A 16,806-nucleotide genomic window follows, 5' to 3' on the forward strand; every position below is an offset into this window, starting at 1 on the left:
ACATGAATGGTCTCAGGATGCTTTACTGTTGGCATGACACAGGACTGATAGTAGCGCTCACCTTGTCTTCTCCGGACAAGCTTTTTTCCGGATGCCCCAAACAATCGGAAAGGGGATTCAGAGAAAATGACTTTACCCCAGTCCTCAGCAATCCAATCCCTGTACCTTTTGCAGAATTTCAGTCTGTCCTTGATGTTTTTCCTAGAGAGAAGTGGCGCTTGTTGGACTTTCGTGGGCGCCCTGAAACGTTCTTCACAACAATTGAAGTTCTCCTTGAAGTTCTTGATGATCTGATAAATGGTTGATTTAGGTGCAATCATACTGGCAGCAATATCCTTGCCTGTGAAGCCCTTTTTGTGCAAAGCAATGATGACGGCACGTGTTTCCTTGCAGGTAACCATGGTTGACAGAGGAAGAACAATGATTCCAAGCAACACCCTCCTTTTGAAGCTTCCAGTTTGTTATTCGAACTCAAATCAGCATGACAGAGTGATCTCCAGCCTTGTCCTCGTCAACAATCACACCGGTGTTAACGAGAGAATCACTGACATGACGTCAGCTGGTCCTTTTGTGGCAGAGCTGAAATGCAGTGGAAATTATTTTTGGGGATTCAGTTAATTTGCATGGCAGAGGGACTTTGCAGTTAATTTCAATTCATCTGATCACTCTTCATAACATTCTGGAGTATATGCAAATTGCCATCATACAAACTGAGGCAGCAGACTGTGAAAATTAATATTTGTATCATTCTCAACTTTGCCACGACTGTACAGCGTCCTTGTGCAAAATGGTACGCAGCATCATCTGGATATGTGTGCAACAAAAGTTCAACATTCACCTTCTGCTACCATTCAAGCCGTCTAAGCGTACAATTTGATGCATACGTTCGATTTATCCAATGTAGTCACCACATAGAACGCACTGCAACTGCCTCTGCAACGCAATGCTGCAAGACAAACACAGCGTTCCATTTGAAATGTATGTAGTTCTGGTGTACCAAAACACAATGACGCTGTAGGTGTGATCGAGGAGTGAGTTTAGCTTTAGTGTCTTTTTACTTTCGGTTTTGTTCAACAGCTTCAAACAGCTGAAAATAATATATTTTGGGTTATTGAAAAAATAAATGTCACAGTGGTTTAGATCATACGGTCATTCTCAACACCCCTCAAACTCAACTTTGGACCTTGAAACCAGTCCCACTGCCTGCCCCCCCCCTGCCAGGGACTGATTAAGACCTGAAACACCAGGTGGGTGCAATTAATTATCAGGTAGATCAGAAAACCAGCAGGATCCAGACCTCATAAGAGTTAAATATCCTTACTTTACACTATACATAGCTTGTTTGGTCACAAACTGAAATTAGGCAAACATTATAGAATTTTAGCAACCAGGTAATGGCAGAGCAAAGTTTCACCCAAAAGCACATTTTCTGCTCTGCAGTGACTCAGAGGGGAGTGCAGCGAATGCTGGTTTTACAATTCCAACACGGTCCAATGCCATGCAGAATGGACAGGCGGTCAGTGTTCCAACAGGTTCACACACACACAGTTGCCATGTCATCATCCATCCCAGCCCAGTCTGTGAGCAGGGCAACACGCTGTGCATGCAGGGGCTGCTGGGTACTTACTGACACCTCACAACAACTGTCACTCTGTTGTTCAAAACAAAACAGGAGAGACAAAGACAAGGGAAACAGAGTTAAGGCTGTGTCTGTACTGCTGCTGTTGCCTGGCCACACATTCCTTATGCTCTGTTATAATTCCTGCTCTCTAATCTACATCTGACCACACAATGAATTCCTCGGATGCTTGTTAACGGCCTGCCTCACTGCGCGCTCCCTCTCCATTCGCTCTTTATGTGAGTGGTGAACCACAGCCATGTGATGCAAACGCTTTACCATCCAATCCAAATGTGTGTAGAGAACACACATTCCGTTTCATTAAACATAGTGAGATTCAGCTCCAATATAACCAGACTGACGACAGAAATGGGCAACAAAAAAAAAAACGGGTGAGCTAGCCGGTAAGAACTGGAACATTTTAACACAGGTGATTGAGCAAAAACGTCCCTGTATATGTAAAAACATGCCAATCCAAAAGGAGCAGAACCTGCACAACTGTACAGCAATGCTGTTTATCACTACGGTACTATACTACTACAGTGAGAGGAAGTGAAGCAGTGTCATTTGTTTGTAAAATGGGGGGAATTTTCTGTACTAAGAACAGTGTAATAATGAGATGTCAATTTCTAAGAATAACCACACATTGGTAACAAAGACGGTCTTTATATAACACGACAAAAGGGGGAGAGGGCGGAAGTGTTGTGCATCCCTGATGCGATCTTTGCAACCATGGCAACGGCCAGTGGAAAGAGAAAAGCAAAGCAACTGAGAATGCCCTCTCCAGACTGCCTGCCTTGTTACCACAACAGTAGTGGCACACTGTCACTGGACCCAGTACAGTCTCCATTCATAAAAAGTCAAGGTGCACAGAGACTGGAGACAATAGGGTTTCACTTTACTGACCAGCTGTAGAGTTTCTTCAGACACTTAGGCACTGTCTGTGAAATTAAAGTGTGTGTTAGAGCTGGATGATAAACTGTGTGCTATCAAGTCCCAAGCCTTCACTTAGTTAGTCGGCAGTACTTACATTTACGATGGACTCTTTGAACTTGATGTGCAGGCGGTAGCTGGACATGGCGATGATTGCATCCTCCGCTCTCCCCACATACTTTGTGAACTCCCCATGCAGCTCGGGAAAGGGCACCTGGCACCACAGGAGGGAAGTTATTAAAGGGCACAGAACCTTATCACTTGAAAAGGTGCCATATAAATACACACATACACAGTAAATTACCATTAAACACATGTAGAAGAATGACTTTGCGATAACTGTACAGGCATGACTTGTCATTGTGCTAACCAGCTCCGACAATGTGTTCTCACCTGCAGGCTCTCCTCCTCCAGGACTGGGGGCTTCTTGGGGAAGATCTGATTGGCCTGGATACATTCCATGCTTTGCGGCCCCTCCTCCTCCTGCCAATCAGAAAATATGTTGTTGATTATGTGGAATGTCCAGCGTCTTGTAAAATAACTCAATAGTCCACTATCCCCATTCACTGGTTACAACCAGCATCGACTGTAGCCATTCTCCAACATTTACCCTAATCTGTTTCCATACCTCTAACAGTAACTTAATTGAATAGGCTTTCAAACAGCAAATGATGAAGCCAAATGTAATCAGAGGAGTGTTGATGCTGAAACAAACTATAAATAGGTGTGGGGTCTTAAATCATCCCTGTGCAATCTCTCAATCCTCCACACACACACCAGGCCCAAGTCCCCTGCGAAGAGTACCTCACCCTTGGCTGACAGCCTGGCATGGTACTAAAGCTTGTCTGTGTAACCCAGTTCAGAGCCAGAAACAGATACCGGCTACAGAGCACACAGCGCCAAGTACAAAATATCATAAGTAATCCTTTTACAACCAAGTGTCTTAAATAATTACAGGTCTTAATGTAATTTGGGTGGCTAGATCCAATTATGGTCCCCTTTGATTTTTACTGGTTTCCGTCTGTGCCACACGTGAGGAGCTCTTTGATGTTGCATACCTTACTTCTCAATTTAATGAGCATATTTCAGAAACCCACAGAGGACATTTCTTTGATGGTAATGTGAAGCATGAACACATAAGCAGTTATAGTTTTTATTCAGGGACTAAATTGTAGATTTTTTTTAAAAACTGCCTTTTGAAACAGGGAGGGCTATAGCAGAAGGCTGTGCTCTTTGCTTTGTCCCGGTCTGTTTCAGCAGCACCCTGGGGCCCATGGGTGGTAAGGCTAGGATACAATAGGAGTTCAGTCTAGTGAGAACATAATGGCAATACTGGCAAGGACAAAGAGAGATTAGGGTGGTCTGGTCCATAGACATTGCAGATAAAAGACATGGCTGGGGCAGCAGGCTCAGAGCGACCATCCCACCAACTGAACGCTGTCTGGGAGCCAAGCTGACAGTGTCCTGTTCGTCCGCATGGCTGGAGTAACACTCTGCAGAGGCCAGTCAGGGGGCAGGAACAGGAACGCACAACACAGGCAGACACACACACATACAAAGACATACACATCAGGTATTTACGGTCTGAAAGACACTCGCCCATCAGGCAAACCAGGAGTATTTTTTGGATTGATATCAGGTATTTTATATCTCCTTCCCAATGGGACAAACTCCACAAGCAGGCTCAAGTTGCGTGACTGCTCAGATCACCACCCCCCCCCCCTCTCGAGTTATAGGACTACCCTTAATGTCAATCCCCGCACACACACACTTTCAGAGCAAGGTTTATGATTGACCAAGATATAACTCATCACATGCAGTGGTAATACTACTCCATATCACCATAACACTAAGGCTTCCAGTCAAAATCAAACACTCCCTGCTGAGGCAGCAGACTGGGTGGAACTTTGACACTGTGTCCGCTGCAACCATCTAGCTACCAGTAAACACAGCTGCTTTAAAAAGGCTGAAAATCAATGGAGAGTTTCCGATTCTGCAGACAGCACACACACATTTAGCTCTTCTTCACTGGTAGATAGAAAACGGTCATGATGAAGGTTGCACTTTACCATTGCCCTTGTGAAGGAGTGTGGGTCACTGGACAAGGAACACAGGCCTTCCTCACTGGACCCCAAATCTAAGTCTGTAGAGAGTGGAACAAGGGGAAAGATCTCATTTGATTGCCCTATAAAACTGGACTACAGTAGTCTATCTTATTGCAGAGGATCCCTTGTAAACAATCTCTCATTAACAGTGATCACATAGATGAGTGTAACACCCTGCAGTACCTGGATTTGGAGTGCTGGGCACACAGTCATTCTGTGTCACATGTAGAAAATGAAATACAGCCCTTACGCAGACAAAGGTGTTCTTTTCAATAGGTTATCACTTCAAAATGATAGGAAGCTAAATAAAATGAGTAGCGAGTACTGTGATGTGCATCGGTTTTGCTACATACCAAAAGAGAACAAGCAACAGATGAGGTGCTATCCTGATGATCCTGTTTTGCAAATTTCAGTTAGAGTAAAGGAATTCTGTAGGATTAAAAGAGAACATGAAAGTAGTTATTATAAGGAATGAACAAATAGTTAATCTGCAAACATCTCAAACAGCTTACTTTTCGCTGGAACATTCAATCTACAATAGACCTTTTCATTCCCTGGTAAATATAGATGTGCTGGTGGTTACAGTAGGCTGCACGTGAGGTGAGAGACACCACTTAAAACACATTTATGGAATGGAAAAAAGCCATTTACGTCCAGTTGGGCCACAGTATACCATGTTCATCAATACTGATAAGGGGAGGGGGGGGGGGGGGGGTGTAACTAAGATACAGCTATAGTGCATTTGGAAAGAATTCAGACCACTTCCCTTTTTCCACATTGTTACATTACAGCCTTACTCTAAAATGGATTAGACAAAACAATTTCCAAACAATACTCGAAATTGAGCTCAGGTGCTTCCGGTTTCCATTGATCATCCTTGAGATGTTTCTACAACTTGGAGTCCACTGGTGGTAAATTCAATTGATTGAACATGATTTGGAAAGGCACACACCTGTCTATATAAAATATATAAAAAAGGTTCCACAGTTGACAGTGCATGTCAGAGCAAAAACCAAGCCATGAGGTCAAAGGAATTGTCCGTAGAGCTCTGAGACAAGATTGTGTCAAGGCACAGATCTCGGGAAGGGTACCAAAACATTTCTGCAGCATTGAAGGTCCCGAAGAACACAGTGGCCTCCATCATTCTTAAATGGAAGAAGTTTGGAACCACCAAGACTCTTCCTAGAGCTGGCTACTCGGCCAAACTGAGCAGTCGGGGGAGAGTGCATTGGACAGGGAGGTGACCAAGAACCAGATAGTCACTCAGACAGAGCTCAATAGTTCCTCTTTGGAGATGGGAGAACCTTCCAGTAGGACAACCATCGCTGCAGCACTTCAATCAGGCAGAAGCCACTCCTCAGTAAAAGGCACATGGACAGCCCGCTTGGAGTTTGCCAAAAGGACTCTCAAACCATGAGAAACAAGATTCGCTGGTCTGATGAAACCAATATTGAACTTCTTGGCCTGAATGCCAAGTATCACATGTGGAGGGTACCTGGCACCATCCCTACGGTGAAGTATGGTGGTGGCAGCATCATGCTGTGGGAATTATTTTCAGCAGCAGGGACTGAGACTCGTCAGGATTGAGGGAAAGATGAACGGAGCATTGTACAGAGAGATCCTTGATAAAAACCTGCTCCAGAGCACTCAGGACCTCAGACTGGGGCGAAGGTTCACCTTCCAACAGGACAACGACCCTAAGTACAAAGCCAAGACAATGCAGGAGTAGTTTCAGAACAAGTCTCTGAATGTCCTTGAGTGGCACAGCCAGAGCCCGGACTTGAACCTGATCGAACATCTCTGAAGAGACCTGAAAATAGCTGCGCAGCGATGCTCCCCATCCAATCTGACAGAGTTTGAGAGGATCTGCAGAGAAGAATGGGAGAAACTCCACAAATACAGATGTGCCAAGCTTGTATCATACCCACGAAGACTCGAGAGTAATCACTGCCAAATGTCGTTCAACAAAGTACTGAGTAAAGGGTCTGAATACTTATGTAAATGTGCTTTCAGTTTGAAATATTTTATCAATTTGCAATTTCCAAAAGCCTGTTTTTGTTTTGTCATTATGGTGTGTGTAGATGAGGGGAAAAAACAATTTAAATCAATTTAAGGCTGTAACGTAACAAAATGTGAAGGGGTCAATACTTTCCGAATGCACTGTACATAAAGCAATATTATTTTTGGAAGATATTTCACTCCAAGTATTGATTTGTAAAATGACAATTCTACTATTTTTTTTTTTACTGTAGGTAGCATTAGCTTGCGCTATTCTGCTGTACCTGTGCCAAAATGTCGGTATTTTTCATCCTATAGCTTGTTCTCCATCTTTTTAGGCTAAATAGTGAGCCATGTTTTCAGCACATTTTCCTGACTGATCAAAACTTATTTCTCATGCTCGCTCGTCTCTTTGCAGCAGACGTATCGTGAGCAATGTATAAGACTGGCAATCAAAATATCTATGTTTATTGGTCACGTACACAGTTTAGAAGGTGTTATAAGCAGGTGCAGCGAAATGCTTTATGTTACGTTTTACTGCATTGTTAAGAGCTAGTAAAACAATTCAAATGTAAGGAAAATACATATCAGGACAATTTACACATGATCAGCTAAGAATGATATGTACAGCAGCAGATATTACAGTAAGTGTATCCAGTTATAAATAAATATGTGGTGTATAAAACAGGATTCTACACAGGATTTTTTTTAACAAGGTGGTGCTGAGTATATCTTTTAAACACCTGTAACTGCCATTTCCCGAAATCTAGAGATAAAAAAATGCCTTATGTTATAAAAAAAGGGGGGGAAATATATTTATTTTGCTAGACAGACCTGAGAAGCTGTGGGTGAAGGCCAGTTCAAATACCACCAGTTCCCAACCAACACAGAACCAATAAAACAACCATAGGAGCATAGTGTCAGAAACAGAAGCAGAAATCCGTCTCTACTCTTTGTATAACAGAGTGAGGCCTGGGCGATATGGCCTAAAAATCAGCGATTTTATCAAACTTATGGGCGATTCACAATACATAGTATCTCTATTTTTTATGCTTTCTCTAAATAAGCTTTGTTGCACAATAAAAAGTTCAATACTCAGCATTTCAAACAGTCAGGAACAATCTAATGATTCAAGGCTTGTAAAATTACACCTAGGCTAAATAAGCCTTCAGTTTGCAATAGTCACTGATCTGGCTTTCAAGTCTATGAAAATGCAATATATTGGTTAAAAATGTAACCAGAACCATGCGCATCCACTAATAATGACAAACTTTTTGTAGCAGGCTTTATAGATATTGAAATCAAATGGCCTACCTCGATAAGAAGATGCTTATTTCTCAGAATAAGAATGAGTTGCCAATCCCTTATACAGTGCAGTCGGGAAAGTATTCAGACCCCTTAACTATTTCCACATTTAGTTACGTTACAGCCTCATTCTAAAATGGATGAAATCTACACAATTTCCCATAATGACAAAGCAAAAACAGGTTTTTATACAGTACCTGTACAGTAAGTTCAGACACACCTACTCATTCCAGGGTTTTTCTTTATTTAAAAAAAAAAAAATGTTCTACATTGTAGAATAATAGTGAATACATCAAAACTATGAAATAATACACATGGACTTATGTTGTAACCAACAAAGTGTTAAACTAATCAAAATATATTTTACATGAGATTCTTCAAAGTAGCCACCCTTTGCCTTGATGACTGCCAAGAGTGAGCTCAACCAGTTCATGAGGTATGAACTGCCAAAAAGCTCTCTCAACCAGTTCATGAGGTAGTCACCTGAAATTCCTTTCAATTAACAGGTGTGCATTGTTAAAAGTTAATGTGAAATTTCTTTCCTACTTAATGCGTTTGAGCCAATCAGTTGTGTTGTGAAAAGGTAGGGCTGGTATACAGAAGATAGCCCTATTTGGTAAAAGACCAAGTCCATATTATGCAAAGAACAGCTCAAATAAGCAAAGAGAAACGACAGTCCATCATTACTTTAAGACAGGAAGGTCAGTCAATGCAGACAATTAAGAACTTTCTAAGTTTCTTCAAGTGTAGTTGCAAAAACCATCAAGCGCTATGATGAAACTGGCACTCATGAGGACCAGAGTTACCTCTACTGCAGAGGATAGGTTCATTACAGAGTTATCAGCCTCAGAAATTACAGCCAAAATAAATGCTTCAAGTAACAGATACATCTCAACATCCACTGTTCAGAGGAGACTGTGAAATCAGGCCTTCATGGTTGAATTGCTGCAAAGATACCACTACTAAAGGACACCAATAAGAAGAGACTTGCTTGGGCCAAGAAAAACGAGCAATGGACATTCGACCGGTGGAAATCTGTTAAATTTTGAGATTTTTGTTTTTTGTGAGACGCAGAGTAGGTGAAAGGATGATCTCCGCATGTGTGGTTCCCACCGTGAAGCATGGAGGTGGTGGTGTGGGGGTGCTTTTCTAGTGACACTGTCTGCGATTTATTTAGAACCAGCACGGCTACCACAACATTCTGCAGTGACATGCCATCCTATTGCGCTTAGTGGGACTATCATTTGTTTTTCAACAGGACAATGACCCAACACATCTCCAGGCTGTGTAAGAGCTATTTGACCAAGATGTGGTGCTGCATCAGATAACCTGGCCTCCACAATCACCTGACCTCTACCCAATTGAGATGAGTTGTACCACAGAGTGAAGGAAAAGCAGCCAACAAGTGCTCTACATGTGGGAACTCCTTTAAGACTGTTGGAAAAGCATTCCAGGTGACTACTCATGAACTACTCTACTCATGAAGCTGATTGATAGAATGTCAAGAGTGTGCAAAGCGGTCATCAAGGCAAAGGGTGGTTACAACGAAGAATCTCAAATATAATTTGATTTGTTTACCACTTTTTTGCTTACTACATGATTCCATGTGTTATTTCATAGTGTTGATGTCTTCACTATTATTTTACTATGTAGAAAATATTCAAAATAAAGAAAAACCCATGAATGAGTAGGTGTGTCCAAAAAATAATACAAATGAAATATCACATTTACATAAATATTCAGACCCTTTACTCAATACTTTGACGAAACACATTTGGCAGCGATAACACCCTCAAGTCTTCTTGGGTATGACACAACAAGCTTGGCACACCTGTATTTGAGGAGTTTCCTCCATTCTTTTCTGCAGATCCTCAAGCTCTCAGGTTGGATGGGGAGTGTCGATGCACAGCTATTTTCACGTCTTTCCAGAGATGTTCGATCGGGTTCAAGTCCGAGCTCTGGCTGGGCCACAAAGACATTCAGAGACTTGTCCCGAAATCCACTCCTACGTTGTCTTGGCTGTGTGCTTAGGGTCATTGTACTGTTAGAAGGTCTGAGGTCCTAAGCACTCTGGAGCAGGTTTCATCAAGGATCTCTCTGTACTTTGCTCCGTTCATCTTTCCCTCGATCCTGACTAGTCTCCCAGTCCCTGCCGCTGAAAAACATCCCCACAGCTTGATGCTGCCACCACCATGCTTCACCGTAGAGATGGTGCCAGGTTTCCTCCAGACATGACGCTTGGCATTCAGGCCAAAGAGTTCAATCTTAGTTTCATCAGACCAGAGAATCTTGTTTATCATGGTCAGAATGTCCCTTAGGTGCCTTTTTAGCAAACTCCAAGCAGGCTGTCATGTGACTTTTACTGAGTAGTGGCTTCTGTCTGGTCACTACCATAAAGGGCTGATTGGTGGAGCGCTGCAGAGATGGTTGAACTTCTGGAAGGTTCACCCACCTCCACAGAGGAACTCGAGACCTGTCAGAGTGACCATCGGGTTCTTGGTCCCCTCCCTGACCAAGGCCCTTCTCCTCCCGATTGCTCAGTTTGGCGGCTAGCTCTAGGAACAGTCTTGGTGGTTCCAAACTTATTCCATTTAAGAATGATGGAGGCCACTGTGTTCTTGGGGACTTTCAAAGCTGCAGAATTGTTTTGGTACCCTTCCCCAGATCTGTGCCCCGAAACAATCCCGTCTGAGCTCTACGGACAATTCCTTCGACCTCATGGCTTGGTTCTTGCTCTGACATGTGCCTTTCCAAAACATGTCCAATCAATTTAAATTTACCACAGGTGGACTCCAATCAAGTTTTAGAAACATCACAAGGATGAACACTGGAAACAGGATGCACCTGTGTTCAATTTTGAGTCTCAAAGCAAAGAGCCTCAATACTTATGTAAATAAGGTATCCGTTTTGAAATGTTTATAAAATGTGCCACAAAACATAAAAAATGTTGTGTCATTATAGGGTAGCGTGTAGATTTAAAAAAAGAATCCTGATCATTTAGAGAATAAGGCTGTAAAGAAAAAAATGTGGAAAAATCCAGGGGTCTGAATACTTTCCAAATGCACTGTATAAAGTAATGTCTTTCATTACTCATTCTACAATTACAAAACAGAGTGCACAGCCAGCACAGTCTGTCACTAAAATGCTGCTAGCAGTGTGTGGTACTGCAATGAAAAACTGAGCATTAATTTTCCACGTTCATTGACACTTTCGTTTTAGTAGGGTCTGCTCTGTTCTTCAGTGCATTCAGAAAGCATTTATACACTGACTTATTCAACATTTTCTTGTTACAGCCTGAATTAAAATGTTTTTTACATTTTTTATTCTCACCTATCTACAAACAATACCCCATAATGACAGTGTTTTTAGAAATGTTTGCAAATTGATTGAAAACAAAATACAGAAATATCTAATTTACAGAAGTATTTACACCCCTGGGTCAATACATGTTAGAGTCACCTTTGGCAGAGATTACAGCTGTGAGTCTTTGTGTAAGTCTAAGAGTAAGTCAAATTGGTTGCTGATCACTGCTAGACAACAATTTAAGTCTTGCCATAGATCTACAAGCAGATTTAAGTCAAAACTAACTCGGCCACTCAAGAACATTCAGTCTTCTTGGTAAGCAACTCCACTGTAGATTTGGACTTGTGTTTTAGATTATTGTCCTGTTGAAAGGTGAATTCATCTCCCAGTGTCTGGTGGAAAGCAGACAAACAGCTTTTCCTGTAGGATTGCCTGTGCTTAGCAACAGTATGTTTGTTTTTTTATCCTGAGAAAAAAAAACTCTCCAGCCCTTAACAATTACAAGCATACCCATATGATGCAGCCACCACTACGCTTGAAGATTTGCACCAAATATCACACTTTGTATTCAGGACAAAAAGTTAATTGCTTTGCCACATTTCTTTAAGCACTACTTTAGTGCATTGTTGTAAACAGAATGTATGTTTGGGAATATTTGTATTTTGTACAGGCTTCCTTCTTTTCACTCTGTCAATAAGGTTAGTATTGTGGAGTAACTACAATGTTGTTTCAGGTTTCTCTTCTCACAGCCATTAAACTCTGTAACTGTTTTAAGTCACCATTGGCCTCATGGTGAAATCCCTGAGCAGTTTCCTTCCTCTCCAGCAACTGAGTTAGGAAAGACACCTTTATCTTTGCAGTGCCTGGGTGTATTGATACACCACCCAAAGTGTAATTAATAACTAACTTCACCATGCTCAAAAGGATATTCAAATTATGCTTTTTAAATGTTTTACCCAACTACCAATCAGTGCCCTTTGGGAGGCATTGGAAAACCTCCCTGGTCTTTGTGGTTGAATCTGTGCTTGAAATTCACTACTCGACTGGGGGACCTTAGATAATTGTGTGTGTGGGGGGGTACAGAGATGTGGTAGTCATACAAAATTTATGTTAAACACCATTATTGCACACAAGTGAGTCCATGCAACTTATGTGAATTGTTAAGAAAATGTTTACTCCTGAACTTATTTATGCTTGCCATAAGAAAGGGGTTGAATACTTTTTGACTCAAGACATTTTAGGTTTTCATTTCTAATTAATGTATAAATATTTTTTAAAACATAACTCGACTTTGACATTATGGAGTATTGTGTGTAGGCCAGTAACCAAAAATATCAATTTAATTAATTTTAGATTCAGGCTATAACGCAACAAAATGTGGAAAAAGTCAAGGGGTGTGAATACTTTCTGAAGGCACTGTACATTTTGGGCGTTCAGACATAAAGGAAAGGGGGATACCTAGTCACATCTTCGGCGACCGGGAACAGTGGGTTAACTGCCTTGTTCAGGGGTAGAACGACAGATTTTTACCTTGTTAGCTCGGGGATTCAATCCAGCAACCTTTCGGTTACTGTCCCAACGCTCTAACAACTAAGGCTATCGTTAGAAAGATTAAGTTCTCGTCTATTTCAGTCAAATAATGTCTAAGCGTTACGGTATTCATATGAGCGATTCTGTTGGACCAAACCTCAAATAGAGAGTTTAAATTGCTTGTTGTCAGAAAGGAAGAAGTTATCTTTCGTCTTTTCTGTGAGTGGGAGGGGCTAGGTGTTTGTGTGCTAGTGGAAGTTGCACAGTGCACACAGCACAGAGGGAGTCGAAACCAAAGATACAGAAAACTCATTCATACATTAAATATATATTTTTAAACAAACCTCGATTTCTGCGATACAGGCATTTGGAACATCGTTCTAAAACATGAATTAGAATTAATTCTATGTCGCCCAGCCCTACAAACCGAGCCATTTTGCCTTTACATTGCACCTTCATTGTCTCACCTCAACCTGCCTGCACTAACAGTCCCACAAATGCTTGTAAAATGTCAGATCCTGCTGACTGAAAGAGCCCCATTTCTTTCTGAACCTACTAGATTGTGAAGACTTAGGCACAGCCTAAAGGGACGCCATTCTGTCACCTGACTGAGCCGAGAGCTAAGTTAGCAGTGCATGCTCCAGAGGTACCCTTCTCCTCACTGGCACTGACTGATAAAATATATCTGTCACACACACACACTGGTGTGCGGACACACCAACAAAACACGCATAGTGTTTTTTCTTCTTTATTGTTGGTTTCTTTTTTTACATCAGCAGGCTCGTGACCCATGGCCTTAGCTCAGTCTGGCTCTGTGTGCAGAGTCACACAGGGCAGGCTAAGCCCCTTAGCACCTCAGTCCTGTCATGTGACACCATACACCTGATCTGAACCTGCAACACTCAAGCAAAGGCTTAAATCATCATCTCTCAAAGTGAATACTTCCCATCTCAGTGACGTAAGGAGGATATGAGGAAAGATGAGGAAAGAGTGTGAGGATCTGTGTGACGTTATGGAGAACAGTAAAGGTTGAGTAGTTGCATGTGCTGGTCTCGAGAACCCAAGAAGGCTTATAACTTCCCCTATTATGGGTTCTCAGCTGAACGTATGGACCACAGCTTCATGTAAACTACAATCCCGTGGCTCTGTTTTAACATTTAGAAACGTTAATAATCCTCACCATTTCCCTCACAACGTGAGGGACGTTCACTGACTCCACTGTAGTGCAAGGGAATTGGAGTCATGATAAGGGCAAGAGCTAGTCTAGCTGTAATGTTCTGACACATAAGCCTGATATTATCAAAACATGTGACATTCAAAGCCAATCTATCCAGCAGTGAATAAAAACATGTTTATCAAACTATTTATTGTTAACTGTGTGAATCACCAACACTGATCAAGGACTAGTAGAGAAGAACTAGCCTTCCAGATAATTTTACTAACACATTAGTAATCATGCATCAAAGCAGAAACTCTAGAATTCCAGATAGCCAACTAACGTTACTGGTGACCGGTAGCAGTTTGCCTTGACTGTTATCTTTACAGAGATTAAGATGGCAAGGCAAGCAATTAGAATATAGTGCTGAGCGATGAAACAAAATTTCAGTTATTTTGGGGTTTTTTTAAACTAAGGTCGGTTTAATTATTTTAATTCCATTCTGTTTCCCCCCCCTATGAGATCAATGCGCACATTGCAGTTTATCTAGAAATAAATCAGATCAAACCCGAACTGCGTGATGTAGTAGGGAGTTGTCGTTTCCAACAGGCCAATATTCTACATAGATCAGCACAGAAAACGTGGTAATTAACTACAATAACCATAATTCATTGTGCGCCTACTAGTCCGGTCTGCGTTTCTTTCACGGCTGCTAAGAATGAGCGATCGAGAGAGGAGTTGCTTCCCGAGGTATCTCTACCTGAAAATATGATCTAAGTGATTGACAGTTGGTCATAAAATTCAAAGCCTTATTGACTTTGAAGAACTACTAAAATAGTGATTTTGTCAGACAGCATAGGCAGCAGGTCTATATAGATGACTTTCGAATTTAATAAAGTCATCAAATAAAACAAATGTAATATACAACTGAAATATTTTAGTAAAGTAAATTGAATAAATTATGGTTAATAAGTTATAAGCATCAATGTGCAGTGACTACCATCAAGAGTGTGAAAAACTGTCAAGGCAATGGGTGGCTACTTTGAAGAATCTCAAATATAAAATATATTTTGATTTGTTTAACACTTTTTTGGTTACTACATGATTCCATGTGTGTCATTTCATAGTTTTGATGTCTTCACTAAATATTCTAAAATGTAGAACATAGTAAAAATAAAGAAAAACCCTGGAATGAGAAGGTGTGTCCAAACTTTTGACTAGTACTGTATATCATTAAACAGCCAGTTAAAAAAAATGTAGATATGATTTTTAGGCCATAATCGCCCAGCCCTAAAAGGAACGCATCTTTCATAGCAGCAAGATTATTTATAAACAAAAAAGCTAAATTACTACACACCGTTATAGGGTTAGTGTTCCCACACGGCCATATCTCCATGTTACAGCGCTTGTTAACGCAAGATAGAGGCGGCCACATGTGCAAACACCTGTGTGTAAGCCAGGGTTTCCTAAACTCAGTCTTCGTGACCCCAAAAGGTGCACGTTTTGGTTTTTGCACTAGCACTACACAGCTGATTCAACTAATCAATTTGATTCAGTTGTGATTCAGTTAGGATTATAAATAAAATGTGCAGCCCCTGGGGTCGTGAGGACCGAGTTTTGGAAACGCTGGTGAGGAAGTGTTGTTCATCAACTGGAGGTGCACACAGCAAATGGATCTGTACAAAGAAAAAGATATTAAGTGTATATTTTTTATTTGAACAATTATTTTTAGCTGATATGAAAGGGGCATATTAGCATATGTTTCACATTTTGCAAAGCGATGATTAGTGTCACAATTGTAGTTTACACACAGCCAACCGTGGCCGAAGCCAACAGCTGAAAACCCTAGGATAAGGGCTTTCAAGAGCTAACTAGCTTGTTACACTATATATACACAAAAGTATGTGGACACCCCTTCAAAAATGTGTTGTTTCAGCTATTTTTAGCCACACCCGTTGCTGACAGGTGTATCAAAATTGAGCACAAAGCCATGCAATCTCCATAAACAAACATTGGCAGTAGAATGACCTTACTGAAGAGCTCAGAAACTTTCAACATCATAGGACGCCACCTTTCCAACAAGTCAATTTGTCAAATTTCTGCCCTGGTCAATTGTAAGTGCTGGTATCGTGACGTGGAAACAACGGTAACAGCCGCGAAGTGGTAGGCCACACAAGCTCACAGAACGGGACCGCTGAGTGCTGAAGTGCGTTGCACGTAAAAAAAATAGTCTGTCCTCAGTTGCAACACTCACTACAGAGTTCCAAACTGCATCAACAGCACAACAACTGTTTGTCGGGAGCTTCATGAAATGGGTTTCCATGGCCGAGCAACCGCACATAAGCCTATGTGCTGGAGTGGTGTATAGTTCGCCGGCATTGGACACTGGAAACGCGTTCTCTGGAGTGATGAATCACGCTTCCCCATCTGGCAGTCCGACGGACGATATGTGGGTTTGGCGGATGCCAGGAGAACGCTACCTGCCCGAATGCATAGTGCCAACTGTAAATTTGTTGGGAGGAAAAATGGTCTGGAGCTGTTTTTCATGGTTCGGGTTAGGCCCCTTAGTTCCAGTGAAGGGAAATCTTAATACTACAGCATACAATGACATTCTAGATGATTTTGTGCAACAGTTTTGGGAAAGCCCTTTCCTGTTTCAGCATGACAATGCCCCCATGCACAAAGTGAGTTCCATACAGAAATGGTTTGTTGAGATCGACGTGGAAGAACTTGACTTGCCTCCACAGAGCCCTGCCCTCAACCCTATCAAACACCTTTGGGATGAATTGGAACACCAACTGCGAGTCAGGCCTAATCATCCAACTTCAGTGCCCAACCTCAATGGAAGCAAGTCCCCA

At 41.7% G+C, this 16,806-nt stretch overlaps 1 protein-coding gene across 2 annotated transcripts in view; it reads right to left on the reverse strand.

Annotated features, from left to right (window-relative positions):
- LOC129853386 (myotubularin-related protein 3-like) overlaps positions 1-16,806 on the reverse strand; it is a 31,919-nt gene that overhangs the window by 14,102 nt on the left and 1,011 nt on the right. For both annotated transcript variants that reach the window (XM_055919374.1, XM_055919373.1), the window contains exons 2-6: positions 5,010-5,085; positions 4,621-4,694; positions 3,979-4,044; positions 2,945-3,034; positions 2,649-2,765 (exon numbers count right to left, since the gene is read on the reverse strand). In XM_055919374.1, coding sequence (XP_055775349.1) covers positions 2,649-2,765; positions 2,945-3,034; positions 3,979-4,044; positions 4,621-4,623 — 276 coding nt within the window. In that variant the 5' untranslated portion in view covers positions 4,624-4,694; positions 5,010-5,085. The remainder of the gene's footprint in view (positions 1-2,648; positions 2,766-2,944; positions 3,035-3,978; positions 4,045-4,620; positions 4,695-5,009; positions 5,086-16,806) is intronic.

This window comes from Salvelinus fontinalis, chromosome 4, assembly GCF_029448725.1.
Source record: "Salvelinus fontinalis isolate EN_2023a chromosome 4, ASM2944872v1, whole genome shotgun sequence".
Taxonomy (NCBI): domain Eukaryota; kingdom Metazoa; phylum Chordata; class Actinopteri; order Salmoniformes; family Salmonidae; genus Salvelinus; species Salvelinus fontinalis.